The following is a 13093-nucleotide window of genomic DNA, read 5'->3' as shown; positions in this document are numbered from 1 at the left end:
TTTTAAACAAAATTAGTATTTTTTCCATGAAATACTGATTTCATTTCTTTTTCTTCCACATTATACTGAATAAACATACAAAGAGGCAGGTTTGACTTATTCTTTCCCAGCCTATGTGTATCACATTTCTATTTATTATATTCCTAAAATATTTTAAAAGAAACACTATGTCTGCACAATTTTCAACATATTTTAAATGTTACTTCTATATTTAATAGACACATTTTTATTTTTGTCAGATCTTCCCAATTTATAAGATTTAGTGGCTAAAATAACATGCTACCCTCTCCACTTCACCTCCCTTCATTCCACAGTTCCAGAATTTCTATCTTAGATATAAAAACCTGTTAGGAAAAAAGAAATTAAACTTTAAGGGCTAATATTTCTACATACCATATTTCCTTTTTTGTTTTAACAATCTCAATGAGGATGCGCCTAAAAATTATTGTGTATATCTACTAATGTGATGGGTCTTTTTTCCCCTGAAAATATTATAAAATTAAAATTATATTCAAAATTGATGGAGTCAAGAGAAATATATGAAATGGTGTTTATGACATAACTAAGGGGTAATAAGGATTACCCCCTTAGGTCAGGGAGTGTATAGGAGGCAACGATGTGATTCTCACATTGATGTTTCTCTCTCTCTAAAAATCAATACTTTATGTAGTTAAATCTCAAATAACCAAGTGAATGATACAAATAACAGATTTCCCTTGTAACTTCTGAAGAAAACAGAAAATGTGGTCCAAGAACATTTAATGTTTCCATTTAGTCTCTTGAATGGGCTCCATTGAAACAAAAATCAGTGAAACTGCCAAATAAAACTTTTAATGATTTTACTTTAGAGCTTTATAGCATTGCTCATTGTTTAAATTAAACTTCACTTGTCAAAATTACTTCAGTGCAGTTAGAAAAAATTTCCTAAAGGGACTATTTTTCTTGAATTTAGATTCGTTCTGTAAATGAACTCAGTTTGCAGTTCACTTTGTGTCATGCCTTTTCATCTTGGATTTTCATCTTGGATCAAGTTATGGATATTCTTTCCCATGTCAAAAAAAAAAATTAAGAATGACTTTATATAAGTAACCTATAAAGCAACAGTCTCACTTATAGTTACACCTGATAGTTATTAACTGTGGAAAATGTGGGTTGACAAAACATATGCAGGCTTCTTGGTTATTAATATGTTCTAACAAATTTAAGTGAAAATGTTTACAGTTGCTAATTTTACTCTGCATTGCATAAACAATACTTCTGCATCTGATACAGATTTGTGGTGGTGACAAACCATTTCTGGCCCCTAATGACCTGCAGACCAAACATCTGGAGCTTAAGGAAGAGTCTGTGAAGCTATTCCGAGGGGTGAAGAAGATGGGAGGGGAGGAATTTAGCCGGCGTTACCTGCAGCAGTTGGAGAATGAAATAGATGAACTTTATATGCAGTATATCAAGCACAATGATAGCAAAAATATCTTCCATGCAGCTCGTACTCCAGCCACACTGTTTGTTGTCATTTTTATCACATATGTGATTGCTGGTGTGACTGGATTCATTGGTTTGGACATCATAGCTAGCCTATGCAATATGATAATGGGACTGACCCTTATCACCCTGTGCACCTGGGCATACATCCGGTACTCTGGAGAATACCGAGAGCTGGGAGCTGTAATAGACCAGGTGGCTGCAGCCTTGTGGGACCAGGTAGGAACACTTTATTTCTCTTCAGCTAAATTCAGCGCACATTTGATTGTCTATATTATATACAGGGCATTTGTTAAGATGTTGGAAAGATACAGATGAACATGACTTAGGGGCCCAGTTTTCAGGAACTTTAGAATATATCAAGATGGCCAGATACAACCAACTAACTGTATAATATGTGAAGTCCCAACAACTGTTTTCCAGTTAACAATTCAATATTTTTCAAAAATACATGGATTAGGCAGTGGTTTTATTTTTTTATCCTAAAAGAAAAAGTTGTTAAAAGAAGTATAAGAAAACAGTTGTTTTTATTTAGCTGCTTGTGACTCAATTATATGTTAGCCTTACTTCCTACTTATGACCTATTTTATTATTTGATAAGCATTGGCTTTGTTAGGATCATATACAAACCACTAACTTAAGTTGTTGTATCACTGTCTCTTTTAGTACCAACTCATAAAAGCAATATCTGATTACTTCAGATTATCTTCATTTGAACTAGACATTTGCACTAGACATTGGCCATAGCATGAGTCCAGGTCAACCTCTTCATCAGCTGCTCATGGGGTCAGTTAGTTGTTCTTTATGGTCCAATTAACCATAACCTTGGGTGTCAGGCACGCCATGGTCCATTGTTTAAATAATTGATTATGGACAGGGGAGATAATTACAAACACACCTAGAACAACTCTATGTCATTCTGGAAGTATCATCAGTTACCTCATGAAAATTTAGGGGGATTTAGTGAAGCTAAAGTTGAGATTCTCCAGAAAATTTTAGTGTTAAAACTTCTGAACATTTATGGTCTGTGTAAGTATACTCTTCTCCCAGTATGAAGAGTACACTTACACATAGAATTTTAATGGATTTACCATGTGCCTTTAAAAAAATCTAGCTGAGATAAACTAATAGTAGCACTATGGGAAAAGAATGAATGAAAGCCCTGGCCAGGTGGCTCAACTGGTTGGAGCATCGTCCTGTACACAAAAAGACTGTGGGTTCGATTTCTGGTCAGGGCACATACCTAAGTTGCAGGTTTGATCCCTGGTCAGGGAGTGTATAGGAGGCAACTGATGGATGATTCTCACATCGATGTTTCTCTCTCTCTAAAAATCAATAAAAACATATTCTCGGGTGAGAATTAAAAAAAAATGAATTAAAAACTGATCCTCTGAGCCACTGTCTCAAATAGCCCCTCAACCTCAAAAGATAGAAGAGGGGCTATTTGAGGGGAAAAAACCAATGCCCTCCTAGAATATGATGCTGAAACCTATAAGGGATATCGAATTGGGTTTTTCAAAAGATTTATATAAATATGTAATACAAACAAAAAATTTGTTCACAAATTAATACTGTGAACAACGTTGAATATTGTGATGCTATTAATGAGACAGGATATATACTTTTCTTTTCTCCCTTTTAAACTGCCTTTGCTACAGGGAACTACAAATGAGGTAAGTTAAATTTTTCTAATTAAGAGCTTATATTTGTAAACATTATGACTTTTTATTAATAAACCAATTAGCCATTAAAGGATGTCTAAATGTAGATTAGAAAATCTTTGATAACTACTGCTCCTATGTTCTCCTTGCATTTATAATTTTAATTGTGAATTTTTAACATGGTTTAAAAACAGTATTTAATTTATTCCAGACATCATGTGATTTGAAATGCATAGGAAACACAAACACATGAATATTGGTAATATTTTATCTGTTTTGTTTCCTAAATATGTAGGAGATTTCAAAATTCCTAAGCTCCAACATTGTGCATTTTTCTCTGCTGAAGAATGAAACATGTACAGTTATGGATCTTGAGGAAACTTAACTACTGGACAGCACTTACTTAACTTTGACTTTTGAGTGACAATTACCCATACACTTTAAGCAGGTTCCAGGCCAAAAGTGCAGCATAACTTTCTTGGCATACCTCAGACATGACTTGTTAATTGCTGTTCATTTCTTCCACCACCCTTTCATTCTATCACTCTCCAATGAGCAAACTCTGTATCTAAGGGAAGAATCTAAGCTTCCAGGAAGGAATCATTTGTTACATAAGAAAACTTATCTCTGGAGTCATTTAGGTTATTGTGTTGAGGACGCAAAACTAATCCTGAACTACAGAGACAATGCATAATTCCTTACTTAGTTTCTGCTGTTACATGCAACTGGATTATGTCCTGTAATCAAGTAACAATGTTAAACTTAATATTTACAAGTCAATAAAAATTATTTTATATAAAATTCAGTAAAACAAATTCACTAAAGTAAAAACAAATTTCAACTTTATAAAGCAAACCTTAAGTAAAAAAAATCTAAGCTTTTATAAGAATAGGGATTAAACTAAATGTGTTAGAATCAGAATATAATAGAGCTAGGACAATACCATGTTGCACCAATATGCATTCATATAACTGATGATGGTACCATTAGACTAAGAAAATAGCCATATAGATACAAAAAGATAAAAATTAATGGTATTTCCTGGGAATCAATTACTGTTTAAAGAATAGCAAGCTTTTATCAATTTTTAAAAATATTCACACTTTTTTAGACTCCAGAATTACATAAAATAAGTTGGTCTAATTGAGTGCTCATTACGTGAAAGTCGGAAGAGGGAATTTATCTTAGACATTAGGTGGGGAGGGGGGAGAGAACATTAAAATATTTTTGAACACTTATATGTAAAAATTCCTGATTCAAGCACTGTTATAAAGACACAAACAATTCAGAGGTAGTTTTAATGATGAAAGGCTTTCTGAGATAATGTTTCTGAATAAGGTTTTGTAAAATATGAACTAATTAACAGAAATAAGGCAAGAAAATGTTTGAGTGGGCCCCAGTGTGGCAGAGGGAGGGGGCAACATATGTGCTTATTTGCATGACTGTATGAGGAAATAATGGAGACTGAAGGTGTCCCCATTCTGAAAAACCTATAAGGAAGCCCTGAGAACAAGTGGTCCAGCTATTACAGTACAGTAGCTATTGACAGTCAAAAGTCATGAGCTCCTGTAATTTCTCTAAAATTGACAAGTTCTCAACAAGCCCCTGGGGCATAGTGAGTGGTTAGGAAGCTGTGCTCCACGAGGTGTGCAGGTAAAAAGGAAATGCAGTCTGAGAATAAAACATTTACCATGAAGATCAATCCACAAAAGTAGTAACACACACTGTAGAGCTGAAAGTACTTTTGGGTTCTAAGATATTAGTTATTAATTTATATTCCATAGAGAGTAATGATATAGATACCAAATTTAGCAAGCTAACTTTTATATAGTACCATAAACTAATTACACTTAAAAGAAAAATGTTTACATCTGTGTGTTTTAAAATCTGTATTCTTGTCTTTTTAGGCTTTATACAAGCTTTACAACGCAGCAGCAACCCACAGACATCTGTATCATCAGGCTTTTCCTGCACCAAAGTCAGAATCTACTGAACAATCAGAAAAGAAGAAAACTTAATCCAAATGTTAAAAATACAGGTGCATGACCAATTTTCAGTTACATGTCTCCATGTAAACATTCAGTGCTTCCATCAGAAAGAGTAAAATACCAAACACCTCTGAAGACTGCAAAAATGGTTTCGTTCTTTCATTTCAGTGTTTAATAGCAGGTGTATGTATGCATGGTTATTATTTCATTAACATGTACAGTTTCCTGATTTTGTCTTCAAATATACTGCTATAATTTAAAGTTGTCTATTTATGATGATAGTACATGTGTTCTGCTTGAATTTACTGAATTCTACTACAGGGTTATAATTAAACCATGTGGTAATATTACTCCCTGTTTGGATATGCTCATTTAATTTTTACAGAAGAATTTTGAAATTATTTCATAGTCATTTGTTAAAGCACAGCATCACAACTCAAAAGGCTTGATTCAGTCTATATCATCTTACATATACCATAAGCTCTTATTTTTAAAGACATGTAAGAGAGCTTTTCAGTTGCTTTATCAAAAACTATGTATTGCTTTTTATATTATGATTTAATATAGAATATAAACCTCTTGATAAAAAATGCACAATAGATCACTTTGTATGTATTTGAGTTTCTGCATTGTATATTTTTTCATTTGCTACACAAAGAAATGTATTCATCATAGGTTTATTCTTTTAATATGTCAACTACTATTAAAGTTTACTCTGGTTCCTAAGATTAAAAACAAATGCTTACTGAATTTGGAAATATTTGGGAGTGTTGATAAAGAATTATGACGGTTTATCTTTCTTTTAAAAATTCAGAATGGATTTTCTTTAATGTTGACCACATTTCAAATTTAGGTTTCCATTTTAAGAAATAAGTACCTTCCAGTTCTTTTAAAACAGTGATTCTATACTGTATTTCTAATTACTAAAATCTATAGTGGAATTTCATTGAGCATACACCTTTTAAAGAGAAAAAAAAAGTGTGGTAATGAAAAAAAGAAAAGTAATGCCTCTTATCTGGGAGCACTAAAACAGTAATTTCTAACTTTCTTTGAAATGGCTAAGCCGTAATTAAACAGTAATATAAAGTAAGGAGCAACAGAAAAGAATAATTAAGATAGAAGAGTGTGTAAGAGTTCATAAGGTATGTAAGCTTAAATCTTAGAAAAGTTTGATCACATGCCCTGCAAAGTAACTTTTCCCAGTGATAAAATTCCACTAGCTTATTTTCATTTTTCAATACCCCTTTCAACGTACTGTTTTCTTTGATGATGGGTCTTCTGAATGTAAAAACCGAATATTTATAGCACTATGTATAAAATATAGACTCAAACATTTAGTTTCCACAAAAATATATTTAATAAGCTGCTTGTATAAAATCAAACATTTAATATTTCCAACATTTTATCAACAAATTAAACTCACTATTATGTAACTGGGAGTGCTTTGTATTTTGGAAGATTACCTAAACTAAAAACATATTTACATATTTACAACACATGTAAATATAATTGAAGAGCTACTTCAACTAATGTTAAAATTAATGGAATTCTAGAGATTTATAGGCTAGAAGTGCCATAAATTTGTCTGCAATCAAATGTACTACACAAATTATGAACAATATCTTTGTAACTATTAACTCAAAAGGAAAAAAATGGGAATAAATACTGGGTTTTAAAGTTTGTGACAAAGTCTTAAAAATAAAAGAAAATCAATTTATTGACCAAGATTTCTTAATGAATCCCTGATTGTCATTTTTGGCAGCTCAACCCAGCTTGTTAGGATGGTAGCATGTCATGCTATAGGGAACCCTCCACTGTTTCATCAGAGCCATGCTCTTAAATGCCGAAAGAGCCCTGGCCAAAAGTAAGGAGGTGATGTTAGCTACTTGAATGCTGTACACACCTCTCCCACACAGACTAAAGCCTTATGCCAAAATTTATTCCTTAAAGATTGAAGGCCCTTCACTCTTTCATACCAAAAGAATACTTTCTCATCACATTTAAAACGTTCTTTACATTTGGGAGGGAGGGGAATACCATAAATTATATATAAAAATTTATCACAATAAAGGTTCCAAATCCCATTTTATGTTTTGAACTATACACAATAGTAACACTTAAAGCATTCGATTCCAGACAATGTTCCACACTAAAGCAGGAAACATCTTTTTTAAAATACTGCATAGGTTATCTCTCGCTTTGTTTTTTAAAGAAAGGTACTGCTACTGTAAGAGTTTATCAAGTGATCATTTCCTATTTAATATCTCATAATGACATTTCTTGCTGCATTTGTCTCCACTAAGAATATTCAAAGCAGTTTCCTAATATGCAGCATTAAGAAGTTTGCCACATTGGCTCTTAAGGTGAAACATTTTTTTTTCTCAATAAGAGTATTTTTAATAACAAAATACATGTAAAATTAGAATTTTGTAATTTCTAAAAAGCTGCCTTTATTAACCAAAGTACTTGTTTGCAGTCTTTTATCTGTGAGAATATTTTAAAGCCCTTATAAAACTTAAATTCTATTTTTATTTTTCAAAAATTTACTTAAAAATTCTTGCCATGTTGCTGGGCATACCACTGCTGCCTCTGCTTGCGGTTTTCCAACTCTGTGAGAAGAGCCTGTCTGTAGGCTTCATACATTTTGACAATCTGTTCCAGTTCTTTCATGAAAAGCAACTTCAGCATTCCCTGGTATGTATCTAGGTCAGCAAGCTGGAAGAGTTCCCACTTCAGAATATGGTCATATCTGTTTTAAAAACACAATCATACATATATTCAGAATACACACATCAAATATGTATTTATAGTAATCAGCTGATCTATTTTTATAAATATCAACTTTATTAAAATTAAACAAACCATAATCTATAATTGAGTCAACTGCTACTTAAATATACTATTTTTAGAGAGAGGAGAAAATAATTACTACTTCATTTCAACTTCAATTTCAAAATACCCATTTCATCTTAAGTGTCAGTTATTCTAATATTAACATTAGATAGCAATAAACACATATTTCAAACCACTGTGGTTCTATAATTTGTGAAGAAGACATTCTATGCTATTCATAAGTTCATCTAAAGTTAATTGTCAGGAACTTAAGAATCTTTAAACCACACTGGGCCTACAAATACTACATAAAACGGGCAAGGTCATTTGTGTCATTAGTGTCAATAGGGCTTTTTAAAAAATATGTTTTTTATTGATTTTTGAGAGGGAGAGAGAGACAGAAACGTTAATGAGAGAGAAACATCAACATTGATCAGCTGCTTCCTCCATGCCCCCTACTGGGATCGAGCTAGCAACCTGGGCTTGTGCCCTGACGGGGAATCAAACCAGGGACATCTTGGTTCATGGGTTGATGCTCAACCACTGAGCCACACTGGCAGGGCTTGATAGATGAGGAATGCTGAGATGAGGAATGCTGTTCTCTACAGCAAACAAGGAACTAAAAAGAAGGAATGAAGAGGAACCATCATTCGTAGGTTGAGTTTTCCTGAGGCTGAGTATACAGTATTTAAAAACAAAAAAACCCCAACAACAGAAAAACTCAAGCAGAAAGCAAATAAGCTCTGTTTAAAATGAGAGAATAAGTAGACTGTAGAAGATTCCACAATGTAGGGAAGGATTCATAAAATTATATCTGTATTTCAGAAGAAGGCCTTCTTCAATGGTAGGTAGATCACATACTGAGATGGTAGCCTGCCACAAGCTACTAAAGCAGTAATTTATCCTTTGAATTGAAAGACACTCTAATCCAAGTTTATTTTACAGATGAAAAAACTGAAACCCCAAGAGGTTATATATCTCTTGCAATACTATTTAGTGACTAAAACTTCAGAAAGGCCTAAAGAACTATGGACCAAGATGCTTCAGAGTAATAATTTTGACTGTTAATACTAAGACTAGTCAAAGAACTTGAACTAAAGCAGGGCATATACCTATGTGATAATGAAGTTATACTTCTCAAATCATACTGCAGAGCTGACATAATAGGAAGTTTTATAAATTCTGGTAAATTTATTTTTATTGATCATTTCTAATATTCCCTACCCAATGGTCCTTTGGTAATTCATTTACTATATAATTCCAAAAGGATCACTTGTCTAATATAAATGTTAAAAGGCTTTTTAAAAAGGGAAACAGTAAACAAATACTGAGCAGCCAGTATGAGCCACATACTGTGTATAAATATAATTCTGTATAAGTATTTTAAAAAAGGAAAAAGAGAAAAAGCTTTAGATAATTATCTGACTTCCTAATCACAGTATTTAGCATCAAGAATAGGATTATGGATAGAAGCAACAAAATCAAGAGTAACTAGAGGATATCCTTTGGGAAGAAAAAAAAGCATTCTAAGGAACAACACAGAGAACAAAAGCAAGCAATGCACCAATTTCTGTTCCAAATTCTTGCCCCTGCTGTTTCTGTATAATTTCTTCCCTTCTGCCTATAATAAATCCTATTATGCCTAATTATTTTTACCATTTTTTCCTTCTTAACTAGCCAAATAATCTACTTCCCCAAGTTTAACTTTTAGCCACTTATACTCGAAATATACAGGTAAATCATTTAGAAAATAGGCTGTAAAAACTCCTCGATAGCCTATACTTATAGCATCTCTTTTGCTGTTTTTCCTAGGACAGTATTCTATTCAAACACTACTTATAAATAAACCATATATGCAAACAGCCATTGCTATAATGCCACCAAAAAGCAAAAAGAAACCCAAAAGGTGTTCACACTGCAGTGGATGCTGGCTTTAAGAGCAAAAATGCTGCCTTTCTCAGATCCAGGTATCATAATGTGGTCTAAGTTCCCGGCACCTGCCCCCTATAACAGTGTGCCCACTATTTCTTTCCATCTATACCCGGAGCTGGGTCAATGGTGGCACTGGAATCAAGCCACAGGAATGAAACAGAATCCATTCCACAATGCTGTGGGGGACTGTGCTGGAGTGTGTGTAAGGAATATTAGAAAGTAAGTATGTTCCTAGCAGTCTTTTTCCTGTTAAAGATTAAATCTCATAATTTTATCTGATATTACAGTTATATGATGCATTACAGATTTTTGTGAGCGGAGTTAGAAACATAACTTCAATAAAATTAAATCATTTAGAACATAATCTGTTTCTAAGTCAAGTTCTGGAAGTATATGCAAACAATATTTTTGTAAGTTACATCTGGAGACAGAATTAAAAATTTCAGTAAGCTAGAAAATGGTCAATTGTTAAATAGGAAGAAAGGCTACTTTTTTTTTCTAAAACCTATTTTTTTATAAGTAATTGATTCTCCATCATCTAATTCATAGACAACAGCTCACCCTTTATTGATAGAACAAGATTAACCATTTCCATACTCTTTAGGGATAAAAATTTAGGAGCAACTAAAAAGCAATAGGTTTCCTGACGTTTTAAGTTTTTAAGTAAAGAAGTATTTGCTCTCTTTTCTAGTAGAGTTCTGAGCTATCTGAAGATTTTAAAAAAAAGTTGCTTGCCCTAACCGGTTTGGCTCAGTGGATGGAGCGTCGGCCTACGGACTGAAGGGTCCCAGGTTCGGTTCCAGTCAAGGGCATGTACCTTGGTTGCGGGCACATCCCCAGTGGTGGGTGTGCAGGAGGCAGCTGATCGATGTTTCTCTCTCATCGATGTTTCTAACTCTCTATCCCTCTCCCTTCCTCTCTGTAAAAAATCAATGAAATATATATATTTTTTAAAAAGTTGCTAGTTTCCTAAAGTTTTATAGCTATCTCATAGAACCAGATATGAAAGGGACTATAATCTTTAGGAGTCTTCCTTTTTACAAGAAGCAAGGAATTCCATTTAAGTATTATCTTTTTTCCCCCAAAGAGAAGCTTTTTATTTTTTCTAACAATGACTATAAAGTAGAAAGAGTAACCCTCTTCAATCTTACCAACTCTCCCAAATAACAAAAGTTAACAGTTGGGCACATATTCTTCCAGACTTAAGGAGAATAAAAATACACACACCTATTGTATTTGACTTGGGATCAGCATAAGAACAAAGGCTATACACAAGTAGTGGGTCAAGTATTATTCAAGAGTGAAAGAAGAAGGGATTAAGCAAAAAACAATTAACAAAAAAATCCTCAGACACAGACAATAGCATGGTGATTACCAGAGGGGAAGGGGGTGGGGGGAGGTAGAAGAGTGTACAGGGAGGATAAATGGTGATGGAAGGAGACTTCATTTGACTTGGAGTGATGAACAAATAACATACAGTTAATGTATTATAGAATTGTACCCCTGAAACCTATATAATTTTATTAACCAGTGTCACCTCAATAAAGTTAATTAAAAAAAGGGGAAAAGGGAAGAAAAGTCCATCTGCTGTCACATTCTTAATACCATTCTTATACTACAGAGATATTATCAGATAAAGAAGCTGAGAATCAAACCATGCTAAACTTCTATGGATACCTAATTTCAAATGTGTACCTAATTTCAAGTAAACTAAAACCAAACTTTAGGTAAGCATTGTATATACCTTGCAGAATAATATTTATAATTAAAATTTAAAATTACATTAAATTTGCCCTGGCCAGTGATGTCCAGTGGTTGGAGTATCAGCCTGAGCACTGAAAGGTCGCATGTACCTTGATGGCAGGTTCATTCCTAGCCCCAGTTAGGGTACATGCTGGAAGCAGCCAGTTGATGTGTGTCTCTCACATTGATATGTCTGTCTCTCTCTCTCTCTCTCTTTCTCTCCCTCCCCTTCTTTCTCAGAATAGAGGGAATGTAAAGGAATATGTATGTTGGCCAAAAATTAATAATTCATAGTAAATGACCAATAACTATGAGAATATTAAACTTGCCTAAATGAGCAGCATCATCTATATACATATAAAAAGCCAGTGACCCCACCCCAGATTGGCCCCCTCACCCTGATCAGGGGCATGGATGGCCAGCCAACCACCTGCGGCCCCTCCCCCAGCTGGTCCTGGGGCCGGTGGCACAACCTCTCATGGCCCCGCCCCCCACCCCCCAGTAAGCTCCACCCCCGATCAGCCCCCCACTCCGATCAGGGGCAGGATCAGCTGGCCAACCACCCATGGACCTTCCCCCAGGCTGCTGGCCCCCAATCGACCCCCCCACCCCAGCAATCAGGGGTGGGGCTGGCCGGCCAACCTCCTACAGCCCCTCCCCCTGGCCGCTGACCCAACCGGCCCCTGCACCCCATTTGGGGGTGGGGCCAGCCAGCCCACCACCCCTCCCTATGGCCGGCCCTGCCCCCAATCGGCCCCCCCACCCCAATCGGGGGCAGGGCCCGCCAACCAATCACCCTTGGCCCCTCTCCCCAGCCAGCCCAGCCCTGATCGGGCCCGATCGGAGTGGGCCGGCTGGCCAACCTCCGGACGTCTCCTCCTCCCAACAGACCCAGCCCTGATTCACCCCGATTGGGGCCAGGCCGGCTAGACCCCACCCGTGCACGAATTCGTGCACTGGGCCTCTAGTAGTCAAATAATTATAAGGTATATCCTTTAGATAATGTACCAACTATTCAAATTAAAAGCCTAAAAAGAAGCTAATAAGAACAAATGGCTCTAAGCAAGAAAAAATCATTAAAGGCATATTCATACATACACACACACACACACACACACACACACAAACACACAAAGAGCTGATAAATATATAACAGGATGGTAAAAATTTAGACCCCTTGAAAATTTTATTTCAAAAGAAGAAAGAGTTACTATTTCAAAAAGTGTATATATAAAAAGTTTTATATTCCTTTGAATATCAAAGATTTAATTTTTTTATTCCAAATTCATTGTCCAATCATCTTAAAACTCTTTAAAACTCTTCTTTGGGCTATTTTATGCTGATAATTTTTGCTGATAAAAGGGAAATAAGAGTAAGACTACAAAAACTAGTAACTGAATGTTACCTTATATAGTTGTTAAAAGTACACAAAATAATTATTATGTATAAAAT

At 34.9% G+C, this 13093-nt stretch overlaps 2 protein-coding genes across 10 annotated transcripts in view; one reads left to right on the top strand and one right to left on the bottom strand.

Annotated features, from left to right (window-relative positions):
• The window catches only part of ATL1 (atlastin GTPase 1), a 57196-nt gene extending 51308 nt beyond the window's left edge, over window positions 1-5888 (top strand). The window contains exons 13-15 of one of the 2 annotated variants that reach the window (XM_006100236.3): window positions 1273-1704; window positions 3144-3158; window positions 5054-5483. In XM_006100236.3, the coding sequence (XP_006100298.1) occupies window positions 1273-1704; window positions 3144-3158; window positions 5054-5164 (558 nt within the window). In that variant the 3' untranslated portion in view covers window positions 5165-5483. Of the gene's footprint in view, window positions 1-1272; window positions 1705-3143; window positions 3159-5053 lie in introns of both variants that reach the window. The other variant, XM_023763856.1, reaches the window with a different exon arrangement.
• Window positions 4954-13093, bottom strand: part of SAV1 (salvador family WW domain containing protein 1) — a 32167-nt gene continuing 24027 nt past the window's right edge. For 3 of the 8 annotated variants that reach the window (XM_023763863.1, XM_023763857.1, XM_014465643.2), the window contains 2 exons: window positions 7696-7883; window positions 4954-5135 (listed from right to left, as the gene is read on the bottom strand). In XM_023763863.1, the coding sequence (XP_023619631.1) occupies window positions 5104-5135; window positions 7696-7883 (220 nt within the window). In that variant the 3' untranslated portion in view covers window positions 4954-5103. Of the gene's footprint in view, window positions 5136-6467; window positions 7884-7992; window positions 8586-13093 lie in introns of those variants that run through there. The other 5 variants (XM_023763859.1, XM_023763860.1, XM_023763858.1 and 2 more) reach the window with 5 other exon arrangements.

The sequence above is a fragment of the Myotis lucifugus genome, unplaced genomic scaffold (assembly GCF_000147115.1).
Source record: "Myotis lucifugus unplaced genomic scaffold, Myoluc2.0 scaffold_304, whole genome shotgun sequence".
Classification (NCBI taxonomy): Eukaryota; Metazoa; Chordata; class Mammalia; order Chiroptera; family Vespertilionidae; genus Myotis; species Myotis lucifugus.
Note: the sequence above shows the minus strand (reverse complement) of the source record. Positions and strands in the feature narration are given on the sequence as shown.